The following is a 22,460-nucleotide window of genomic DNA, read 5'->3' on the forward strand; positions in this document are numbered from 1 at the left end:
GTGCTAGGCAGATGACCAGGAGGAGAGCGGAGGGGGCCAGGGCTGTCACCTCCAAACATGCCAAACATGGTCCTGCCTGGGGCGGGGCGCTCAGCCCTGTTCTTACAGGGACACCAAGGACAAACTGCAGCTTGGAACTTTCTGGGCGACCATCCAACCATGGAGACTTCTTGGGAGGAAGGGAGGGAATCTCTCGTCACTTCAGGTGTGCAGGCAGGTGCTAGACATCTCCTTTTGTGTGAGGTGTGGATTCTGCTATAAGCTATGCGGGGGGCCTCAGCAGTGAGGGTGGGGGTGGGGGAGATCAGCCCAGGTGGGGTGGCCAAGCTGGGGCAATCTGGGAAGGCTTCCAAAAGGAGACAGCTTTGGGAGCTGAGATGAGGCGTTTTCCAGGTGGACACTCCACGGAAGGGCATCTCAGGGTGAGGGGCATGAAGGGAGCAGAGCTCTCAGCTGCCCCAGGATCTCCAGAGCTCACATTCCAAGAAGCTTCTCCAATCCCAGCCTGAGGGACGCAGTGGGGAAGGGAAGGCTGGGATCCACCAGCAGGGCTGGTAACTCTGGGGAGGGGCTGGACACCTGCACCTGGGGTAGGGGTTACAGGAACCTCACTCTCAGTGCCCTCCATCCTGCTGGCCTCCCTCGTCCACTCAGCCACCAGCACCAGAAGCTGGGCTCCTCCAATCCTGCCTCTCTCCCTCATTCATCCATTCATTTGTTCATTTCATCCCCTACCTGCTGCCGATCTCGGATTGCACATTCCAGCTGGGGAGATCAATGTGTGGGGAGATCAACACACATAAACAAATAAATCAGATAACATGAGAGAGTACTGAGAGGCATGAAGAAAAAACCAGGGCATGGGGATGGGGACTATGGCCAAAGTGGTCAACAGAGGCCCAGATGAGGTCAGGAGGCCTGGGGACAAGGGACCTACACAGCCCCAGGGCATGGTGTCCAAGCGCTGACACTTTTATCCCTTCTTCCCAGCCTCAGCTTAAACCTCATCTCCTCCAGGAAGCCTGCCTGGATGCTGCTGGTGCAGAGGCTTTTCCAGACCAGCCCACCTAGCAAGGATCTTCAGGTTGCACTACCTGGACCTTTTCCTCAGAGGCCTGGAGGTGGATCCTGTGGGAGGCCAGGTGAAAGGGGGTGACTGCCTGACCAGGTTGACCAGGGTATTCAAATCCCAGCTTAGCCCCTATTTGCTAAGTGGCCTTAGATAAGGGACTTTGCCTCTCTGAGCCTCAGTTTCCCCATCTGCCAAAGGGGGGTGCTGCCACCTCTCCCACAGCCAGTGCCGCAGTCTTCCCTTCTTCCCAACATCAGTGAGCAGGGGGGAGGGAGGAAGAGAGAGCCTGCAGGGTGGGGTGCAGGGTGGGGACCAGTTGGTGCAGCATGGGGGAGGGCCTCTCCTGGGGCCTTCCCAGGCAGGCCCAAGCTCATGTGTACAAGCTGCCTGAGCTGAGGCTGGGCTGCCCCCACCCGCCCAGCCCCTCCCCCGCCTCCCCAGCCATCTGCAGCATTGGCAGCCGCAGAGCCAGGGTGGATGGCAAACATTCTGGCACCATCTGAGGAGCAGGACCAGTGTCTGGGGAGGAAGTGTGGGCAGAGCCCCACGTGTACACGCCCTCCACAGCCCACCATTACTGTTGTCCTCTTGGGGCCTGGGGAAGGTAGGCACACGAGGGCTGGCAGGTGGGGGCTTGGCAGGCTGGCCCTGTTGGACTCCTACTACCTCCTATGTGCTGCATCCAGCCTGCCACAGGGCCTGACAGGCGTCAGAACCCGAGCGGGCAGGAGTGGTGGTCAGCGTCTGCTCCTACTCATGGTGGGGAAACTGAGGTCCCAAGCAGAGACCAGTCCCACAGTGAACGTGAAGCAGCCCTTGGGGAGGGGTGTGGACAGCCATCTCTCATTTTGTCCTAGCCATAGGTAGCCCTGGGCATCCAGAGGCAGGCAGACGGGTGTCATCGGATGTTCTCTCTGCCCCAGGGAATTTGGAAACCTCCCTGCACCCCGTTTCCATTTGTTACCCAATAAAGTCCCCGGGGCCTATGCGGGAGGAGAAAGAGGACGTCGCCTGCCACTAAAGGGCTCCAGGAGGCCTCTATTTCCTGTCTCCTGTTCGTTGGTTTTCTTGCCTCCCTTGCTATCAACGCCTTTTCTGAGCACCGTCCTGCGCTTGAATATAGCATCCTACTCCCCTAATTAAATGAGTGAGTAGAAACTGCAAAGATACAACATAAAGAGAAGATGGATGGTGGTGATGGTTGCACAACAATGAATGTATTTAATATCACTGAACTAACTGTACACTTAAATGGTTAAAATGGTAAATTTTATGTTATGTATATTTTACCACAATAATTTTAAAAAAAATAAAATATTCATTGGCAGCATCTTTAAATCTGCCATGTACTTGGAAATGATATAAACATGTGTGAACTATGAGCCACTAGGTCCTGAGGGAGGATGTCCAGTGCGTGTGCATTGTGACCTCTCTTTCAACATACAGGGTCCTTTCTGGCCCCCTTGTCCTTTTCCCTGGGTTTCCAGTTGGCTACTGCTGGGCTGGCAGGGCTGGCGGACTGGTCCAGCTGCCCCCAGGAAGTTCTCATGCCCTGGGGCAAGAGGCTGGTTCTTGAGGACGCTCCCGCCTGGCCTGGGCCACCAGATGCCTCTGGGAGGAAAGTGTGAGGTTCACCCTGTATCCTTCTTCAGGGACTCTGCTGGGGACAAGAAGGGGGTGCTCCAGCTGGAGGCTCCTGGAACAACACTGACCCTCCAGAGGTCACATCCCCTTTCTTTGCCTCCCTGGTAGGAAGGAAGATCCTCCCCATCACTTGGCCACCTTGGTCTAGGTGAGCTGGATCAGGAAGAGAAGGAAGGCAGACCAGCCACCTGCTGTGATGGAGGGAGCCACCACTGGGGGTGGGGCAGAGCAGAAGCTGGGAGAGGGGTAGCTTGTTAGGGTCAAGCCTTTCAGCCTGCAGTTTCTACCTCGGTAATATGTGACCTCTGGGACGGCAGGGACTTGGCTTTGATCTATTGCTGCCATATCCCCAGGGCCTAGAGCAGGGCTGGTATACAATAGGTGTTCAACAAATGAATGAATGGCTGAATGGGTTGGACAGGTCAGTACTGAGGTCCTCCAGCTTTAAGGGCCCAGTCACTCTTTCACTTAACTTTCCCCTCGTGCATTCATTCCTCATTCATTCGTTCCTCCCACCTGCACGCACTGTACCTATTCATTCATGCGCCCTGCCATTCACACTCACATGGTTCATTCATTCCCTGCCCCGCCGCCATTCCTTCCAGGCGCCTGCGCCCACGTGGCACCCCCGCGCCCGGCTCCGGCCCCGCGCCCCCCGAGTGCGCCCAGGTTGGGCGCTGCGGGGGGAGCTGCTGAATCAGCCGCGGCTGCGCGGGGCCGGGGCTGGCGGGAAGCCGGGCTGGGGGCGGGGGGCGGGCGCTCCCTGCGGGAAGCCGGGCGGGGTGGGGGAGCCCCGGCCGCGCCGGCTCCAGGCGCGCTCGGCCTCGGTAGGAAGGGCGTGGGCCAGGGGCGGCGGCGGCGGCGGCGGCGGCGGCAGCGGCTTCCCGGGGCCATGTGGACCAGCGGCCGGCGGCCCGGCCGGCTGCGCCGGGCGGTGAGTACCTGCGAGCCCGGAGGGCGCGGCGCGGGCACCACCGCGGAGGCGGGGCGGGGCCACCCACGCCGCGGGGCGGTCTCTGCTCAGCTACCGAGGAGCCTGCCCTTCTCCCGACCCGGAGAGGGGGCGACTGTCCATCCTCTCCTCCCTTCCCCGCGGCTCCCCATCTCGTGCCGGTGCGCCAAGGCCCCGCGGTGGACGCTTCATTGGCCAGGAAGAGCCGGCCCGGCACTCCGGAGAGCCGAGCACTCTCGGGGCGGGGCGGGGACTCGGCCTCCGCGCGCGGTCCTGCCCCTAGAGCGGTGGGTCCCGATGCCTGGGTCCCATTGGCGGGGTCCTTACCCCACCTCGCGCATCCCTGCAGCGGGAGGGAGTGTGGGCCAGGGGGCCAGGCTGAGGCCTGAGGATTTGGGACCCACCGCTGTGGGGGGGCAGGCTGGCCTTCTCCTGCCCTGTGACAGGGGGCAGGGCCAGAACTAGGTGATGCCACCCACCGAGAAAGACCGAGGAGCCAAAAAAAGGCTGGACCAAGGACTGGTTCATTGAGCGTTTGCAGCGCGTAGGCGCACCCCATCCCCGACACCCTCCCTCTCATTCAGTACCTGCAAGGCAGGTGCTATCAATCTCCTCAGTTACAAGAGAGGAAACTGAGGCTCAGGGAGGCTAGGGCTCACCCTCCCTGAACCCCAGCGTATTGGATGGGAATTTCTGCCCTAACGTTTCCGCTTCCTGCCTGGTTTAGAGGTATTTCCTTCCGTGTCTGGGCCCCACCCCATCCTCAGTGTGGTTCCTTTGGGGCAGGAACAGCGAGGGTGACATCCTGGAGTCTCCTGAGCCAGCGGAATAGGAGCAGAGTAGGCACCCCAGAGTGAGTGGGGTTGGCTGAATGAGGAGCACCTGCAAATGTGGAGGCCTGGATGGCCAATGTCTGCCCACCTGCAGACCAGGGGTCAAGGCCTTGGGCCATGGCTGGGGCACGGTGTCCATGGGCCTGGTTCCTTTCCAGGCCCCAATACGCTAGATCTCTGGAGGCTATGGACAGGTCCTTGCCCTTTTCTGAGCCCCGGTCTCCCCACCCACCAACCACAGCAGAGGCCCTTTCCACGCCTAGGGCCAGCAAGGACTGTGAGAGGGCCCCCTGTAAACTGTGGTGTGTGGTCCCCGCCAGACTGTGTGTGGCACTGCCGACTGGGACAAGTGGCCAATGGAGGTGGCTCTGCCTGGCATTTGTGCTGCGCAGGGTGGGGAGGCGGCTGTGCGGGCCCTGGCAGCATCCCCGAAAACCCTTAATTTTCCCGACTCTCACTATAATCAAGGCGGCACAGAAAAGAGAGCAGGATGGCAAATGAGGCTTCTTCCCGGCTGCTCAGCACGCGGGTGCGGGGCGAGGGGTGGCTGGGCTGTGTGAGGACCCTCCCTAAGCTATTGTCTCATATTTATAGATTCCTGCGCTCTGTGTTCCTCTTATTGTCAGAACCTGGAGCTGTTTGCACCTGAGACTCTGAGTGGGGAAGGCAAGGGCTGCCTGGAGCCTCAGCCCCAGGCTGGTGTAGAGAGTGGGACATTTCCAGGTCAGGGAGGGAAAGTGAGTCAGAGCAGTCTGGAAGATGATCCAGTCTCAAAGACTTTTGGGCACAGGCCCACAATAACTGCCATTTATTGAGCACCTACTATGTGCCAGGCCTGGTATATGCATATCCACACATCATCTCCACAGCACCACTTGGAAGGAGTTCCTCTATTCCTGTAGGCTCTTAATGACGTTGAAGAATGAATGAATGAATCGGAATGAGAGCAGTCCATGAATCTATGGCTTGTTTGGAGATAGTGCACATATAATTTCCCAAATCCCAGGGGGCTCCTGAGGCCCAAGAGTCGAGTAGGAGCTGAATAGGTGAGGGTAGAGGAGTGCTCCAAGCGCAAGACAGGTCAAGGCTTGGGGGTGCAGGGGAGAGTGCAGGGATCAGAAGAGGCTCAGTCCTGCTGGAGTATGGAGGTCAAGGGCATGGCCTTGGGGCAGAGAGAGGTGGCTCCTCCCCTCAAAGCAGGTAAAGATCCCTCTGGACAAAACCAGGAGTGAGCCCAAGGCTCCTGGTGCTGGTGTAAAATTGCCCCCCAAAATCCCCTCCTGGTTCCTGCTCCTGCCCCAGAGCTTGTCGCTAGCCTGATGTAGAGGCCTGGGCAGGAGTCTGGAGTCTTGGATTCCAGTTCCTCCTCTGCCACTGATTCCCTGTGTGACCTTGAGCAAGGCCCTGTCCCTCTCTGGGCTCTGTGTCTGGGGCTCAACACCTCTGACAGTCAGAGGAGTGACTTCCACTGTCCGAGAGCAGAACAGATGGTGGGGACTGTGGTGGGAGAAGCTGACTAGCGCTGTCTCTATATGTTCAATATTATAGGAATGAATGAATAAGTGAATAAATTCCACATTCACCTGGCATATTCTCCCCATGCACCCCTCGGGGACCACTTAGGTGAATCAGACGCAGACCTCGCTCTTTAAGAGCTCTGTCAGGAGACATGGACCTTGACCAATGTGGCGGGTGTCCTTGGCTTTTCCTGCCCCCGAGCCTGGACAGGGACCCAGCAGTGGCCACAGACCCAACGGTCCATGAGTCCAGAGGCCAGTACAGCAGCCCCTGAGGGCTTTCCAGGTTGGGGATCAGCTAGCGCCCAGCTCTGTACAAGACCAGGGACCTGCAGTCATTTGTTCTATTAGCAGGACCTGAACCAAGTTGGGATGGAGATGGGCCCTGCCTGGGGAAGATGGACACAGGATGTGCTGTCATGCTGTGGGTGGTGTGTGCAGGGATTATGGGGCACACAAGTGGAGAAGCAATGTGGGGTGGACTGAAGGAGAGAGCGGATGGACAGACAATGATGGAAAGCATGTAGCAGGGCAGATCAGTGGATAGATAGGTAGAAAGCTAGATGAATAGCTTTGGATGGGAGGCGAGATTGATGGATATACGTGGCAAGATAGATAGGGCTGGATGGGAGGCTGGCTGGAGGAATGGATAAGGATGCAGGACTGGATGACTAGAACAAGATATCAATGATGGATATACAGGTGGATTGATAGGTGGGAAGATGGACTTCTGATGCGTATGGCAAGATGGGAAGACAAATGGATGGGAGGATCTAAAATAGAGGTCAACTGATGGATGGATAAAGGGCTGATGGATACAGGAGTGTATGTCAGAGGATGGATGGATACAGACATGAGAAAATGATGGATGGTAAATAGATGTAGTCAATGCGTGGTGCTAGGGTGGATGAATGAGGACTTGAATGACGTCAATAAGATGATGGATATGGGAATGGATGGGTGGATGGATGGATCCAGGAAGAATGAATAGATAGTTGCCTGCATGTATATTAATGAATGCATGGATACAGGCATGGAAGGGTGGATCAGTGCATGAATGAACACGTGTTGATGGATAGATGCTCCATGGATGCCCAGATGGATGCATGGCTACAGATATAAGTAACAGAGAAGGACACATGGATGGCTGGCTGGCTGGATGGATGCAGGAATGACAGGATGTCAATGGGTGGGTACATGTCAGCGCATGGCAGGTACAGGCATGGAAGGAGCACTGATGTTTGAATGGGTACATGCTGACGGCTGAATGGTTATAGGGATGGATGGGTGGGACATCTTTAGTCCCCAGATGCTGGTATCTTGCTCACATAAGCCCCAGTCCCTCGGGTTCCATGGTAGTAGAGCAGGGAGGCTGCAGGGCTGGGGAGAGGGGCTGTTGGGCCTCTCCAGTTACATGTTGCTGGAAGACATGCTCAGGGAATGATGACAGGCAACCAGTGGGGAGTCCTGTGGAGACTTCCTTGTCTGGGGGGGGGGACTTCCTGGAATCTGGACTGCACAGAGCATGTGCGCGGATGCTGGGGACTTGAGATAGCTAAGGCCTGTGGCCACCCTCCAGGGTTCTCTGGCCAGCGTGGAAATATCCATGGAAATATCCAGAAGCAAGGAGGCAGAGTGGTTAAAAGAACAAGTATGAGCATCCTCGTCTGTAAAAAGGGGATGGTAATAAAAACTTCTGCACAGGAATGAGGGAGGCTTATGGAAGGTGACTGCCCTCCTTTCGGTGTTTGCCAGTCCCTGGCATAAGGCAAGCCATGGCTGTTTGCCAGTTACCATTAGAGCCTGTCCTCCTCTGTGGAACGGGTAGCAATTCCTGGCTCAGGAGTTAAGTTTAGGAGAATTAAAGGAGGTGGTGCTTGGAGTTCTTAGCTATGGCCAGTGTCCCCATCCGCATGGTCCCACCAATGCCCTGTGGCTGCGTCTTCCTGTTTCCAGCCCCCGGAGGCAATGGCAGCTCTCTCCATCTTCTCTTGGAGCTCATTAAGGCCAGCTTCCCACTCATGGGGGCAGGAGGATGGGGTTGGGGGAGCAGGGTTAGGGGCAGGCGTGGTGGAGGGGCTGGCGGGGTCCTGGAGAGGAAATGGTGTGAGTACGTGACCTCTGGGATTCCCATCCCAGGTCCGCAGCATCTGAGCCATGTGACCTCAGACAAGTCACTTAACCTCCCTGAGACTCTGCTCCTTTTGGCATAAAACAGAGTTCACGGCTGCCCCACCTCACAGGGCTGGGTGAGGATTCGGGCGATGCGTGTGTCCCCCCAGCTTGGAGCCCAATGGTCACACAGTAGGGCTCAGGAAGTGGGGCTGAAACGGATGAGTCAAGAGGCAGGGCTGCTGCGCCAGGAGAGGCGGCACAGACTGTGAGAGGTGAGCAGGCCAGGCTGCAAGCTCGGCAGCCAACAGCATCCTCCAGGGCCTCGGCCCAGGCAGCTGAGAGCCAGTGGGTTGTTATGACAACCGGAACTTGTCTGATGCAGCCGGCAACTCTGGGAGATGCTCAGAGGACTGGCTGGCCGAGGCCCCCACAACGCTCCTGTGGCCACACATGCTGGGGAATGGACAAATCCGAGTGCAGTGCTAACCTGCCCTAAGGTTCTCCTGGGTACTAGGTTCCGTGCTGAAGGCGCCCAGCATGTGTCCTCTTGCACCACTTCCCACCGCTGCCCGTGGCCTGTGTGTTGCTCTGGCCCTGTGTGACAATGAGGAGGGGATGTGACTTGCCCAAGGTCCTGCTGGGGTGTCAGAGAGGAATTTGACCTTGATCTGCTAGCCTCCAATTCCCAATGGGGATGAAGCAGGGGCTGGATGGTTGCTGCTGCGGAGGGGGCTGTCCAGGTCTAAAGGGGTGGCTATCAGGAGGTTGCAGGGGTGGGGGGGACTGTGGCCTTCCCAAGAGCCGAGACCCATCCCCATGTATCCCTCCCTGTGCCCAGCCCAGAGGAGGCCCACCCCGGTCTGGGGAAGCTTGTGAACTGACAGCCTGGGCCTGTGATGTGTTCACTTCCACATTCATTCAAGAATTGCTTACTGAGCACCTACTCTGTGCCTGGCCCTGTGTGGAGAGCTGGGATAAAGTGGAGCTTACATTTGAGGGGACGCAGATAATAAACAAATGATCACGGGCATATCGGTTACAGTTGAGTGTCGTGGCATGAGAAGAGCAGGGGTTGTAAGAGGTTGTTGCAAGGGCACCTGATCTAACGCAGGCGATGCAGGGGGACAGGCTGTTGAACTGGGGCCCTGGAAGTTGGAGCAGAATTCGATGAGGAGGAGGAGGGCAAGGGGAGAGAGAGTCAGACGTGCTCCTGGCAGAGGGAACACCAAGTGCAACGGCCCTGAGACCAGGTAGAGCTTAGCAGCCGCCAGTAACTTGATGGACGTTTCAGGTAGGGGCGGGGAGACGGTACACAGTAGGAAGGACAGAAGACACTGGGTCATCGGGACCTTGCAGGGCGTATAGAACTATGACGCTGTCTGGTCATCTGTGATTTTAAAAGTTCACATTGGCATATTTGTGGGATGGACTGAGCTGAACCAGCATAGGGTCAGAAGCCCCCCAGCGGGGTGATTGCAAGTGTCCAGGTGAGACATGGTGGCACCTGGGACCAGCAAGATGATGGTGGGGATAGAGGGAGGTGGTCAGGTCTCAGAGAAGCTGAGTGGCCAGGGCCTGGTAGTTCAGGGTGTGGTCAGGGAAGAGTAAGAAGGAGGGGTCCAGTCAGCTCTCATCCCTATTTCAGGCAGCTGAGCTTGTGGAGTTTTTCAGACATTCAGTCAGTGATGCTGTGGGTTATCCAGAGAGGCGTACAGCTGAGCCCAGCAAAGGTGTGCAGGTACTGCCAGGTGGGCGGGGGCGCCAGGGCGCAGCCATGATCGGGCAGCCCCAAGGGGAGCTGGGCCGTGCTCCAGGCAGCACCACAGGCCAGCACTGGGGATGGCGGCGGCCACCAGCTGGCCAGCCAAGGGTCTTCCTTTGGCTCATGTGACCTCGGACAAGTGTCCTGCCTGGACCCCTGGCTCCCTGAGATGCCAGGGATAGGCCCGTGTCCCTTTCCACAAAGGAGGAAGTGCCCGGGCCTGGCTCTGGCCCTTCTCTGGGTTAATCTCCCCACCAAGCCTCCCATCTAACTACACCCTGGACCCCCATGTGCCAAGGGCTCTTGCTTCATTGCATTATCAGCTCATTCCGGCCTCATTCCCTGTGTATCACTGAGGAATTGCACAGAGCTGCGCGTAACAGAGATTGGACATAATCGTGGCATAAATAAGTCGAGGTTATTTCTCTCAAGTTGAAGTGCCAGAGGCAGAGGCTGTGGTACAGCGCTGGTGGATGACTCAATGGTCATCAGGAACCCAGGTTTTTTTTATCTTTCTGCTCCTCCGTTCTTTAGATATGGCTTCTGCCACAAGTTTTCCTCATGGTGCAATATAGCTGTATGTTCCAGGTAAGAAGCAGGAAGGTGGGGAGTGGGAGCAAGAAGGGTACAGGCAAGCTGTCTGATCCCTTCGACTTACAGATTTCTCGAGAAGTTACAACCAGCAACTTCTATTTACATCTCATTGGCTACTCCTGACTGCAAAGTAGCCTGGGAAATGCAGTGTTTTAGCTAGAATAACATGAGGGTTCTTTACTAAGGAAGACTGGGAGAACAGTGGGCAACCGGCCGTCTTCACCGCAGCCTTGCGTTTTGCCAGACGGGTGTACTTTAATTTCCCTCCTTCAGGCCTTCTGCTCGCCCTGTTGTGGAGGTTGTCACGGGATCTTTGTATGGCCTACTTCTCTCTGTCCCTGCACCCAGAACCAACCCAGGGCCCCTCCCTGTACTCAGCAGGTGCTAATTCAGTGCAGGCTGCCTCGCCAGGCAGACACAGAGCCCAGGACGTGATGTTGTCCTTTCCAGCACTTTCTAAGCTGGGAAGCCCAGCTCCCATTTAGTGAGAATCAATTTCGGGGGCAGGAGGCCCCCCCCTGCCCCATGCTCTCTGGATCGATGGGCAGGCAGCATTGGGCTGATCACTCTGGCCAGTGAGGGCTGAGTGCCCTGACGCCCCGAGAGGGCGTAGGGAGCCCAGCGCTGTGGGAGGAGAGAAACGGGGCAGTGAGGCACTTGGAGAGGCTGGACCTTGGACCGACTGAGGAGGATGCTCTCGGGGACCAGACCCCAGGCTCTGGGGCCCTGACCCAGGCAGCCCCAGGCAGGGTGGCCGTGGCGTCCTCATGGAGCCCAGGGCTGAAGCCCCCAGGAAGGGAGGATGCCGAGAGGACCCAGCAAGCTGCACACCGAGCCCCAGCCCAAGTCGGATCCCTGAGGGCCAGACATCTCGCTCCAGCTGGGCAGCATGGGCTGGCCACGAGGTGACACGGGCACCGCCTGGCCTGCCGTCCACCCCAGAGCCCCTAAGCATGGGCTGCAGGCCTGCCACTGGCCCCCTGGCCCACCTGGACCGACGACAGGAGGCCAGGCTGCCTTTTTCTAGGTTCCTGGATGAGGTCACTGTGCGGGTGCTGGACCCCAGGACCCTGGAAGCCTTCCGGGGGCTCAGAGGCCACAGCCCAGAGTCCTCTCCTGGTGAGCGAGGTCCAGGCTTAGCCCAGGAGCCACTCACAGGAGCTGCAGCCCCAGAGAAGACCCTGGCCCTGAGCCCCCAGCTGTCCTCAGAAGCGGCAGGGGAGGCTGCAGGCAGAGTGGGGCCCGGCCAGGCGGTGGAGAGCAGTGGGCCTCACATGGGCGGCGGCGAGCGAGGAGGCCACGCTGCCTCCTGGCAGCCTCCAAGCCGGGTGAGTCTCGGCCCAGGTCATCCCCCGGCAGGTAGCCGGCAGAGGTCGGCCGTGCCCCTTCCCTGCCCTCTCCATGTGCCATTTCCCCACAAGTCGGGCTGATCCCCTCTGAGTTCTCAAATCTCACCCCTTTTGTAATATGTATGACAGGGAAGACCTAAGTGCCAAAAGAAGGAATCTGTGATGTGAAATTCTGGCTTTGGGCAGGTAAGCAGGATCGAGTGTGCGCGACTAGTGATGACAATGTCACCGTCCTTTGGCAGAGCTTTTGGCGGTTTCCCATGGGATTGCATATTATCCCTTTGAATTTTTGAACCTCAGACACGTGAGGTAGGATGCCATAGTCTTGTCAAGCAGGCAGGTGGGACCATGTCCTTCATAGCTGCTCTCATTTCATGGGGTTGGACATGAGGCTCTGAGGGGCTGCCACTTGCCTCAGGTCACGGGGACCTGGCCTTGGACTGAGGTCCTTCAGATCTAAGTGCAGGGCTCTCAGCGTCTCAGCACCCCGCTCTACACATACCCTCCCTCAGCAAGAAGGATGCCATGAGACCTTAGCTGGGGTGGGGGGTGGAGTTGTGCAGAGCGTCAGGATGGCAGTACCCCACTCTTGCTGCTGACCTTCTGTCCCCCAAAACGTCTGTGTCCCCTGGGACCAGGGTGGGTCCTATGGGCAGTTGAAGACGTTGCTTCCACCCCCATACCCCGTCCCAACTTCTCTCAGCACAGGACTGAGGTGGGGGCCACAAGGCCAGATTTTTGGGGATCTTGACCAGGTACCCTCCAGAATGGCTTCCCTATGGGGTAGGTTGTTTTAAAAAGAAAATCCTGGGTGGGAGCAACAGCTGATACTTGCTGAGTGTTTGCTAGCGTTGTTCTAATTCTTGATCACAAGCCTCAGTGCACCCCTAGGAGTTCTTGGCTGGAGGTGGACTCAGCTCAAGGACCTGTTTGTCGCCTGCTATGTGATCGTGGGCAGGTCACCCACCCCCTCCGGGCCTCGATTTCCCAAGCCATGAAAAGGCAATATAAGGGGCATGATTTTTCCTTTGTCTTGTCGTGGGGAAAGCAGTGGCGGGAACCCAATAAACATTGTTTTCCCGGCCTCTTCCACGAGGGCCTGGCGACCTGGGACCCCTGCCTCTGCCGCTCTGGGCTCTGCATAGCACACAGACCTCACTCTGGGGACTGCTGGGCCCCGGGGGAGCCCCATGATGCCCAGGCCTCTGGAGGATTCTGTCTCAAGGCTCCTTCAACATGTTTCTCAGGGCTGCCAGGCAGCATAGGACCTTGGGACCGTCAGGCCCAGCAGTGTGTGCAGGGGGTGTGAGGCTCTGTGCTGGGGCCCAGATGGGAGTGTCCTTTCCAAGGAGCTGGCAGTGGCTCCTTGAAACAGGAGGTGGCATTAGCCCCTAGCCCAGCTCCACGCCCAGGACCCTGTCACATGGAGGGCACCTACTCTGGGCCCCCTCAGCTCCAGACTCACAGCAAATACTCAAAACAAGCCAGTGAGAGAGAGACTGGGATCAGGGCCATTTTCTAGACCAGGAGGCTCCCACAGCTGAGCAAGCCATGTCCCCCTCCCGGTCTTCCTGTGTGGGGGTGGGGCTTAGAGATCATGGGAATTCAGTCACTGGGAGAGGATGGCCCCTCCCTCTCCTGCATGCCTCCTGCCCTCCTGGCCTGACAAGCCTGTGTCCCCAGAACAGTTCCCAGGGTGGAGGGGAAGCTTTGGGGAAGCAGGGCAGACCCCTGTGTCTGGCCGTCCAGCTGAACGCCCTTTGTTGAGAGCAGTGCCTGGAGTGTCACCGTTAACCACTTCAGGGAAAAAGCCACATACCACAGACGGGCTCTGGATTTCTGTCCTGTTTCAGCCTTATCTGGCTGAGTGGCCATGGGTGACCCTTCATTGTCCAGCCATCAAGAAGCCTCCACAGAAGGTCTTTGGGACCTCTAGCTGTCACTGTCCACGGACGTGGAACCAAGGCTCAATCATACTATAGTGTGAATGACTCAAGCCAGCCGTTTCCTGAGAACAAAAGGGTCAGAGGAAAGCAGGAGGGACAGGGCCGGGGTCTTGGAAGGACAGGCAAACTGGGTGCTCTGAAGCAGCCTGGGTGGGGCTTGTGACAGGACCCCCAGTGCCAGGCCTGGCCGTTCTCAGAATGGCCGTTAAGTTCTGTCCGAGGGGCTTTCCCCCTGAGTGACCTCGACAAGTCACCCCACCCTCCGGGCATCAGTTTCCCCATCTGTAGGACAAGCTTAGGTATTGCATGGTGCCTCTCTCGCCTCTGGAGGGGTAGCTTCTTCCGCGCTCCCCAACTGTTTCCACGTGGGAATGTGGGCAGGAGTTGCCAGATCTCCCAAAAATTTCAGTAGAAGCCAAAAATACAAATTTTAAAATGTAAACTCTCCCAATTTTTAAATGTTGGCTCAAATGTTTAAAAAATTTTAAAAAGCTCTTGCAGGCCAAATACAACACGCTGGTGGGCCAGATTTAGCTCAGGAGGCCGTTTGCAGTCGCCAGCCTAGGCCAGTTGCAAACACACACCGCTGGAACCTACAGGGGCCACGCAGAACCAGGCAAGCACGGAGCTCAAGCCGGGAGTGGCACAGGGGCACCCCTCAGCCCATGGACCCAGGCCCACTAGAACCCCAAGGGGAAGGACATTCTTGCCCCAGGGCCTGGGTTCAGTCCTGAACTTGCTGAGCGACACTGCGCAAGTGCTCACCCCTCTCCTGTTGGTCACGCAGGGAGAGCCTGGCGACTCACCCTGGTATTGCCACTATGTATCGGTGGATGGCCCACTGGGAGCCCAGCACGGGCTAACCTTGTGGGTGATGTGAGGGCCACGAGGACAGCTTCTCACCCATGCATGACACAGTATGTGACACTGCCAGTCTCTCGCTGCTCTTGGAAACACCCGCTCTGCTGCTACCACCAGACCTGCTCCTTTTCAGTCTGCCCCTCCCTGAACCCCGACCTTGGCAGAGCCCCTTGTCTTCCCCTTGTCACTCACTGCCTTGGCAGCTCGTCCAGTGTTGTGGCTTTAAGTGCGGTCTCTATGCTGACCACTCCCAGATTCACACCTCCCGGGCCCTCCTCTGGACTCACCTGTCCCCTGCCCCGCTGATGTCCCCACTGGACGTCTAATAGACACCTCTGCACATGAGCTCTGATCTCCTCACCCCCTCCCGGCTGCTCGGGCCAAAACACCCGGTGTCAGCCTTGGCAATTCTTTCTTCTGCACCCACCTCTAGTGTGTCAGAGCGTCTGAGCCTCTCCTACCTCCACCCTGGTCCCCGCTCACCTGGATTTGTGCAGGTGCCTCCAGCTGGACTTTTCAGAGAGGCCCTGCACTCAGCCCTCGGTGCGTCTTCCACTCAGCAGCACGATGGATACTCCTCTATTCAGCCTGTGGGGCCTTCTGATCCACTCAAGATAGAAGCCAAGGTTCTGACAATGGCCCTGAGGCCCCCCGACTGGCCCCTGCTCCCCGCTGGTGACTGGGTGCTCCCCACACTCACCGGACACCTCAGCTCCAGGGGCTGTTCTTCCCACCAGCTCCCCAGTCTGCTCACATTTCATCTTGACTTCCCTGTTGACGGCGGCAACCCCAGCCCAGCCCCAGGCCTCCCCTCCTTCTCAGCAGAGTATCCCAGCAAACACTGGGGCAGAGGGACCCTTCACTGATGTCTCATGTGATCTGTCTCCTTCTCGAGACAGTCAGCACTGTGAGAGCAGCGAATTTCCTTTAGTTTGTTCACTGCTGAGCCCTCTAGAAGAGAGCACACGGTAAATGTTTGTTGAATGAATGCAAGAAGGCCAGGAGTGGTGTAAATATCTTAGAAAGGTGTCCACCCCAGGTGATTAAATTAAAAGGCTGGCTTTCTGGAGTGACCACAGCCCTTTAGAAGCCCTATTCCTGAGACAGTCCCTTACACACATAGCCACCTTGTCACTCACTTTGAAGATTTTCCATCCTCCCTAGATGAGGAATTGAGCTCAGAGCGGTTAAGAGCCTTGCCTGAGTTCACACAGCTGCACAGGAGGCTCAAGTAGCTGTCAGTGGGAGGCGGGTGGCCCCTGACTTGGCCACATCTGCGATTTGTCCCTCGCCCCAGCCCTCATCTCTCTCCTCCATATTCTTTGGCTTGTTTCTTTCCCTTGAGTTGGGGGTGGAGGAGCAGGATAAGGGGCAAACTGGGGTTAGGGTCGGGGAATCTCGCCCCAGCACTGAGGGAGAGCAGGACCGGCCCAGGATCACTGGGCCATTTGGAGTGTGAGCTGGGAGCAGAACCCAGGACCTCCATGTCTCAGGCATGACCCTCAGCACCCAGCAGCCCCCTTCCCACCAGACCTGGACTCGCTTCCTTTTTTCAACAGTTTTGGGAACCGCAGTGTTTGGGGGGAGGATGGGCAGATAGTCCAGTAGAGAATTCGCATGCCCACTCGTGGGGGCCAGAGTGGGATGACCCTGCATCCACAGAGGGGTGTGCCCTGGGCAGGGCTCTGGGTCCCAGTCAGGCTCAGGTGCCCTCCAGCGTGGGGGCGGGCTTTGAGGCATGGTGCAGGGCGGTGTGCAAACGCTGGGGGCTGTGAGAGTGGGTAGGCTGCTCCCCTGAGTGGAGTAAAGATGCCTCTGCCTGGGGATTAAGAGCAACTGCATTCACTCAGCCGTTACTACCTGCTCCCTGCCATTGGAGGCCTCTGTGCCAGGCCCTGGGGCTGTCAGGGCGTCGTTTATAGTGCAGTGGGGCAGGTTGGGGACAGGCAAATGACCAAAGAGGGTGAGTCCAAAGAGATAGGGTGTGATAAGAAGTCATTTGGTGGGGGAGAGGCTACTTCAGATGGGTGGTCAGAGAAGGAAGGCCCAGCCATGCAAAGATCTGGGGCAGAGCGTTCAGGTGGCGGGAAGCTGTGCAAAGGCCCTGAGGCAGGAGTGAGCTGGGGGAGCTTGGGACCAACAAGGGGGCCAGGGTGACAGGTGTGTGCCAAGTGAGAGGCGGGGGCCAGAGAGTTAGGCAGGGCCGAATCAGGACTTAGCAACCCCTCCCTGAGACCTGACTGGTGGCACCGAGTTGCTGCCATCTATCGCTTCTAGGGAGGACCTACGGTGTAAGTCAGTTGCTGGAGCCAGGTACCCCTGGGAGGATGGACAGGAGCCCTGGCCCCAAATCACACTATGCATGCAAGCTGCAGGGGTTTCCTCTTGGAGTCTCTGTTTTTGCATCTGTAAAACGGGAGTTATAGGACCCACCTCGCAAAGTCTCTGTGAGGATTAAGTTCCGTAACTGGGCTGAAGGCTGCTGGGAACAGCACAGGTGGACTAAAGGGTGGTGGGCCTGTTTCTGACCCGGGTGGCCCTCCTGAATCTTAGAGTCCCACAGGGAATAAGGAAGCAGGTGGCAGTGGGGCCATGGAGCTTAGGGACAGGGCAGGCATTGTCTGGGGAGGGGAGCAGCGTGGGCAAAGACACGGAGCGGGAAACAGCAGCGGGGCTGAGGCTGGGAGGCGTGGCACAGTCCAGTTTGGCCAACAAGTAGGACTCATGTGATGTTGTTAGCAAGTAAAGGTGACTGCTAGGCTGGGCCACCCCAAGGGGCTAGACCACCTAGAGGGGCCAAGGGGGAGTTTAGGGCAGACAGTAATGAAGTGTTGCAGGAAGAGGCGTTGGGCCGTGAGTGTGGGGAGCACTGGACGGCAATGCCCAGAGCCGGGATGGACTGCCCGTCAGAACACCCAGTGTCCACCTGTGTTCTGCCGGTGTCAGGACAGCACAGGATCCTACCTGCCTCTGGGTCCCTGGATGGACCCGAGGGGCCCTGAGGGTATTTTCCTGCCCCATCATCTCACGCGGGAGACCCTGGACGTCCCACAGGCCTCTCATTCTCATGGTCCCCACCTGCCCCTGCCCTCTTCCTATAGCGGAGGCACCACCTCTGGCCTGAGACCCAGGCAGTGCCCCCAGGCTCCTCTGCCCAGCCCACCAGGTACCCCTCAGCTAGCCTTAGGGCACTTTGAGCAAGCCATTCTGTGTTCTGGCCTTGGTTTCCTCATCCATAAAAAGCGCATTTTGGGAACATCCCCAAATCTTGTGTTTACGAATGGCAGAGTGAAGACTTGAACGTAGGGCTTTGGCCCCAACACCAAGACCGTTGCCCAAGGCACAGCGCACCCCAGAGGGCCAGCCTCACTGCTCTGCCTGCTCCCTGACCACACTCACAGCCCGGTCTGCTCACCAGCACACATCCAGAGCTTTGTGCATGCTGCCCACCCACCTGGGTGACATGCTGGGCCGGCCCAAGGACACATCTAGGAAAGACAGGTCCTGCCCGCGAGTACACATGTGGCTGTGGGGCCTTAACCCAACAACTCTGCTGGATCTCCCTGGAAGGCTGCCTGGAGGAGGTGGCCTTTAATGTGCCAGCAGGGCTCTGGGGAGAATTTGAGAGTCTTGGTAGGATCAGAACCAGGCTTCTGAAGTAACAAAGTGAAGGGAGGGGCTGCCCGGGTATCAGGGCGGGGGACCCTCTTCCCTTCCCTGTAACCTACCCTTCCCACCCTTTCCCCTCTGCCACCAGGGCAACTTAGCAGCCTCTCTTAGAGTCCCTTCTTGGGGGAGAAATTCCCAGACAGGCCTTTTAGAAGAGCCGAAACATTCAATATAAATAATTAATGCTAGATTTTTAAAATTAAATTTTAATACATTCTTATTAATTTTAGACAAACTCCTGGCAAGTCATTCACTGTGAGTGATTGAGGTAACTGGAGACATGAGGGATGTCCCCGGCCGTTGGGTGCGCAAGGCCTCAGGACTGGGGTCCAGGCCCAGCTGGGCTCCACTCCCTGAGCTTTGCTTTCCTCCTCTGCAGAATGGGACTGCCGGCTGCCCTGCTAGCGCTGCCCTGCGCAGCCAGCGGACAGTGCTATGACGTGCACGGGGTGGTGGGTGGAGGTGTCATTATTATTTTTGCCATTCTGCTGAGGGTGGACACCCAGGACTGGAATGGGGTTTCATTTCTCAACCATTAGCCCCTGGAGGCTGGGCTCACCTCCTTTGCTGCCCCTGCCCCAGCCCAAGAGCTTAGCCCAGAACGAATGAATGAGCGAGGATCCCTCCGTGGGAACCAGCACTTGTACTTTTGGGCTGGGTCTGAACCTGTTTGGGGCTGACCCTCGGAACTGACGGCTCCTCCCACCCTGCGTGCTGGCCGGGGGAGGCCAGGCCTGCTGGGCGCTGGGGGGGCCCTGGAGAAGGGACAGGGCTCCTGCCGGGAACTCACAGCCTGAAGGGAAGAGGCAGGAAAAGATACGCCACGGTGCTGTAGGATCCAGGCATGCATTGTCCGTGTTTATTGAGCGCCTGCTGTATGCTGGGATCTAGTGTGCTGAGCATCGTGATGGGGACGTGGGAAAGGTGGGCCTGGGGTACATAGGGGGCTTGGGGGAGGCTTCGGCTGAACAGCCAACTCTTTTTCTTGGGGGGAGGAAGGCGCACAGAGGGGTCCAGGCTCGCGGTCTCAGACAACTTTCAGAGTGTCCGGGATTGTGTCTGGCGCCAGTCTGGGCCCCTTGGGGATCCTTTCTTCTGAAATTCCTTCCCCCACCCCGGCCCCTTCTCAGTCCGCGGTGCTGAAAGGGCAGCAGAGCGCTTCCTTCCGCCTCCCCCTACCCCCAACCCCAGCTTGCAGGTGAGGAAACTGAGGCCAGGGGAGTCCGGGGAAGGCCTGTCCGGGCAACCGGGGAGTTGGTGGCGTGGGCCTCCGAGCCCGGCGCTGACCGCGGGGCTGCGCCCTCGCCCGGCGGGGCGGTGGGGGAGGCGGCGTGGGGCCCGGACCCGAGCTGAGCGCGCTCCCGGCGGCGGACGCGGCCACGGCGCCCCGCACGAGGGGCCGGGATGGGCAGTCATCAGTCTTCCCAGGTGTGTCGCGTAGTCTCTGGGCTCAGCACCCCGTCCCCCTTTAATGCCAATCATGGCACGGAAAGACGAGGGAAAGCCCCCGGGAGCGGCCTCTCCAGAGTGATGGAGAGCCCGCCCCGCGCCCCCCGCTCCACGCAGGAAGTGCGATGCCGCCCGGGCCGCTCTCGGTCCCCGTCGGTCGCTGGCGCCCGCAGGATTAACGGCAACGGTGGGTCCCCCCGCCGGGCGCGCAGAGGGGCTGTCCCGCTGAGCGGGGCTGGGCGGGGAGGGTCTCCAAGCCGCGCGCGGGCGGGTCTGCGCAAGCCCGGCAGGGAGCCCCACCGGCGAGCCGGGCGGGCAAGGGTTAATCCCTCGGGCCCGGGAGGGGCGGGCCAGGCCCAGAACCCCAGAATCTGAGGGCAGCAGGGTCCCCGATTGAGGAGTCTGAGATCCCGAATGCCATCACCCTCGGATTGTGTGTGTCGGGTTCTGCAATCGTATGGCCCCCAATTCCCGGATCCGAACATTCTCTCACTTGGAGATTCTGAGATTCCGGGACTCGGCTTCCTCCGGGAGGGAGCCCGGGGCTGGAAGGGTTAACGGGCGGGGCGGGGGCGGGGAAGAGCAGCGGGTGCCACGGCCACGGGAGAGTTAACGGGACCAAGCCGGGTCCCCCTCCTTCGGGCGAGCTCGGGATCGCCCCGGGCCGTGCCATCCCGAGTACCGGTGCCAGCCCCTTCCTCCCTCTCGGGGGGCGTAACTAGGTGCCAGGGAGCGCGGCGGCCCGGACGGGCTCACCTGTTACTCGGCGGCGGCCCCGCGCACCCACTGAGTCCCACGGACCGCGGCCGGGGGTGGGAGGCTGGGGGCGCGCGGGCCGGGCTTCCCACCAAGCGAGCCACGCGGGGGTGCCCCGCCGCCGCGCCCGCCTGTGCCCGCGCGGTGCCCGGCTCCGCCCGGCGCGGCCACGGAGCGCACGCCTCCTGCCTGCTGACCCTCTCGTTTGGTTTCTCGCAGGCCTCTGCCGCAGACATGGAGAAACTCAGGTGAGTGGAGCGTCTTCCGTGCCGCGGCTCGCGGGCCGGGTCGGGGTGGGGGCGCTGAAGGGCGAGGGGAGAGGGATGTGCCGGAGCGCATCTGCCCGGCCGCCTGCGGCGGGGCTGCCCCGACCCGGGTGCTGAGTGTGGTGCGTGTGTGCGCGGTGAGACAACAGGGAGCCCCGCGCCGGGGGCTCCTCGGCCGGACCGGGGCCGCTGCGGCTGGGGGAGGGGGTGCGCCACCAGGGCCCAGCCGGGCTTCCGCGGTCCCGCGTGCCCTGCTCTGGACTCTCGATTGTCTCCCGGGACCCTCCGGGTTTCCACTCCTGCTGTTACGCACTGGTCCCAGCGCCGGCTTGTACCCCCACCCCCAGCTGACAGTTGCCTGGTTCTGAGCTTTTAAGTTTACGCCTCGTGGGGGCGGGGGTGGGGGATGGAGTCCTCGCGGCTGGCCAAGGCAGTGGCGTCTTGGAGCCATTTTGGGGGAATCCCGCGACGGCGTCTGGGGAGTGTCCCCCGCGGTCTCCCTCCTAGTGCTCAACTTTGAGCCCTTGTGGACTCCCCCGGGCTCCCTTCACGGCCCTTCGCGGCAGGCCAGGGATCAGCCGATTTGAATATTCACGACTTCCTCTGAGACTTCCCTTGGCTACCCTGACCCCCACTTTGGGAACACCCCTTCTGTGTTTTCCTTCCGGAGTCTGAGCCGAGGCGTTGTGTGGGCAGCAGGCCCAGCTCTGGCTGCTGGGTTTCAGCACCATCCACCCGGGCTGGAGGGTCTTTTTCACCCTCTCCCCTCCTCCCAAGGCCAGAATTGGCATCGATGTAGAGGACTCTAGGTGGTAGGTCCGCCCATTCCCCCAAGGGGCAAGGCCCCAATAGAACCAAGGCTTGTTTCAGGGCAGGTCCCTAGGTCTAGGGGAGAGGAGCCAGGGCATCCCCAGGTGACTCTTAGTGCTGTGGATGAGTCACTTGGAAATGTCCAGGTGGGAGCCTGGGGACAGGTGGGCTCACACAGAGACCCCAGAGTGGACTCCAGAGCAGGGCCATCTCCTGGCCACTGAGCTGGAGTGCAGCCTTCCCTTGTGGGTCCCACAGGGCCAGGACCCATTTGTCCTGGTCTGGTAGGAGGGGTCCAGCCTATTGGTTGCAGGCGCTCAGACCCCAAAGCTGATGTCTGTCAGCCAGACCCATCTCGTCATGGTCCAGGTCCAGGTGAGGCTGGTGAGGTCCAGAGAACAGCAGCCCTGCCTCTAGGCACACAGATGAGTTCAGGCCTGAACCCAGGCCAGGGCCCTCCCAGGTACCCCACATCGGCCATCATCTCACCAGTACCCCCACCAGGGTCAGTCTCCCTCTGGGGAGGGGACAGCTAAGACTTGAGAAAAAGATAATATTCATGGGGTGCCCTGAGACCAGCCTGGGGGGGGGGAGGTGTTTCCTCTATGGTTCTCTCTCTCTCTCTCTGTCTCTCCATGCCCAGCCAAGGCTCTTGAGCACCCATCTTTGTGCTCGGGGTAATAGGAACAGAGACATGGCTCAGCCTGGTTGGGGACACAGGTGGGTGGGAGCCAGGTGGACAGGTAAGCCAGGTGGCAAATCTACTGCCTGAGCTGCGAGGGCACCAGGTATCTCTCTTCTGGCTGGGCTGAGGGCTGCCCTGGGCTGAGTCCTGAAGGTTGGTGGCAGTGGCCAGGGCCTGGGC

At 59.1% G+C, this 22,460-nt stretch overlaps 1 protein-coding gene across 11 annotated transcripts in view; it reads left to right on the forward strand.

Moving 5' to 3' along the window:
- The first annotated feature begins 3,593 nt into the window (after positions 1-3,593).
- The window catches only part of BEGAIN (brain enriched guanylate kinase associated), a 45,241-nt gene continuing 26,374 nt past the window's right edge, over positions 3,594-22,460 (forward strand). For 2 of the 11 annotated variants that reach the window (XM_033109521.1, XM_033109526.1), the window contains exons 1-2: positions 3,594-3,650; positions 20,739-20,767. In XM_033109521.1, coding sequence (XP_032965412.1) covers positions 3,609-3,650; positions 20,739-20,767 — 71 coding nt within the window. In that variant the 5' untranslated portion in view covers positions 3,594-3,608. Of the gene's footprint in view, positions 3,651-19,080; positions 19,239-19,697; positions 19,743-19,766; positions 19,951-20,169; positions 20,197-20,738; positions 20,768-22,460 lie in introns of those variants that run through there. The other 9 variants (XM_033109527.1, XM_033109524.1, XM_033109530.1 and 6 more) reach the window with 9 other exon arrangements.

This window comes from Rhinolophus ferrumequinum, chromosome 6, assembly GCF_004115265.2.
Source record: "Rhinolophus ferrumequinum isolate MPI-CBG mRhiFer1 chromosome 6, mRhiFer1_v1.p, whole genome shotgun sequence".
Lineage (NCBI taxonomy): Eukaryota > Metazoa > Chordata > Mammalia > Chiroptera > Rhinolophidae > Rhinolophus > Rhinolophus ferrumequinum.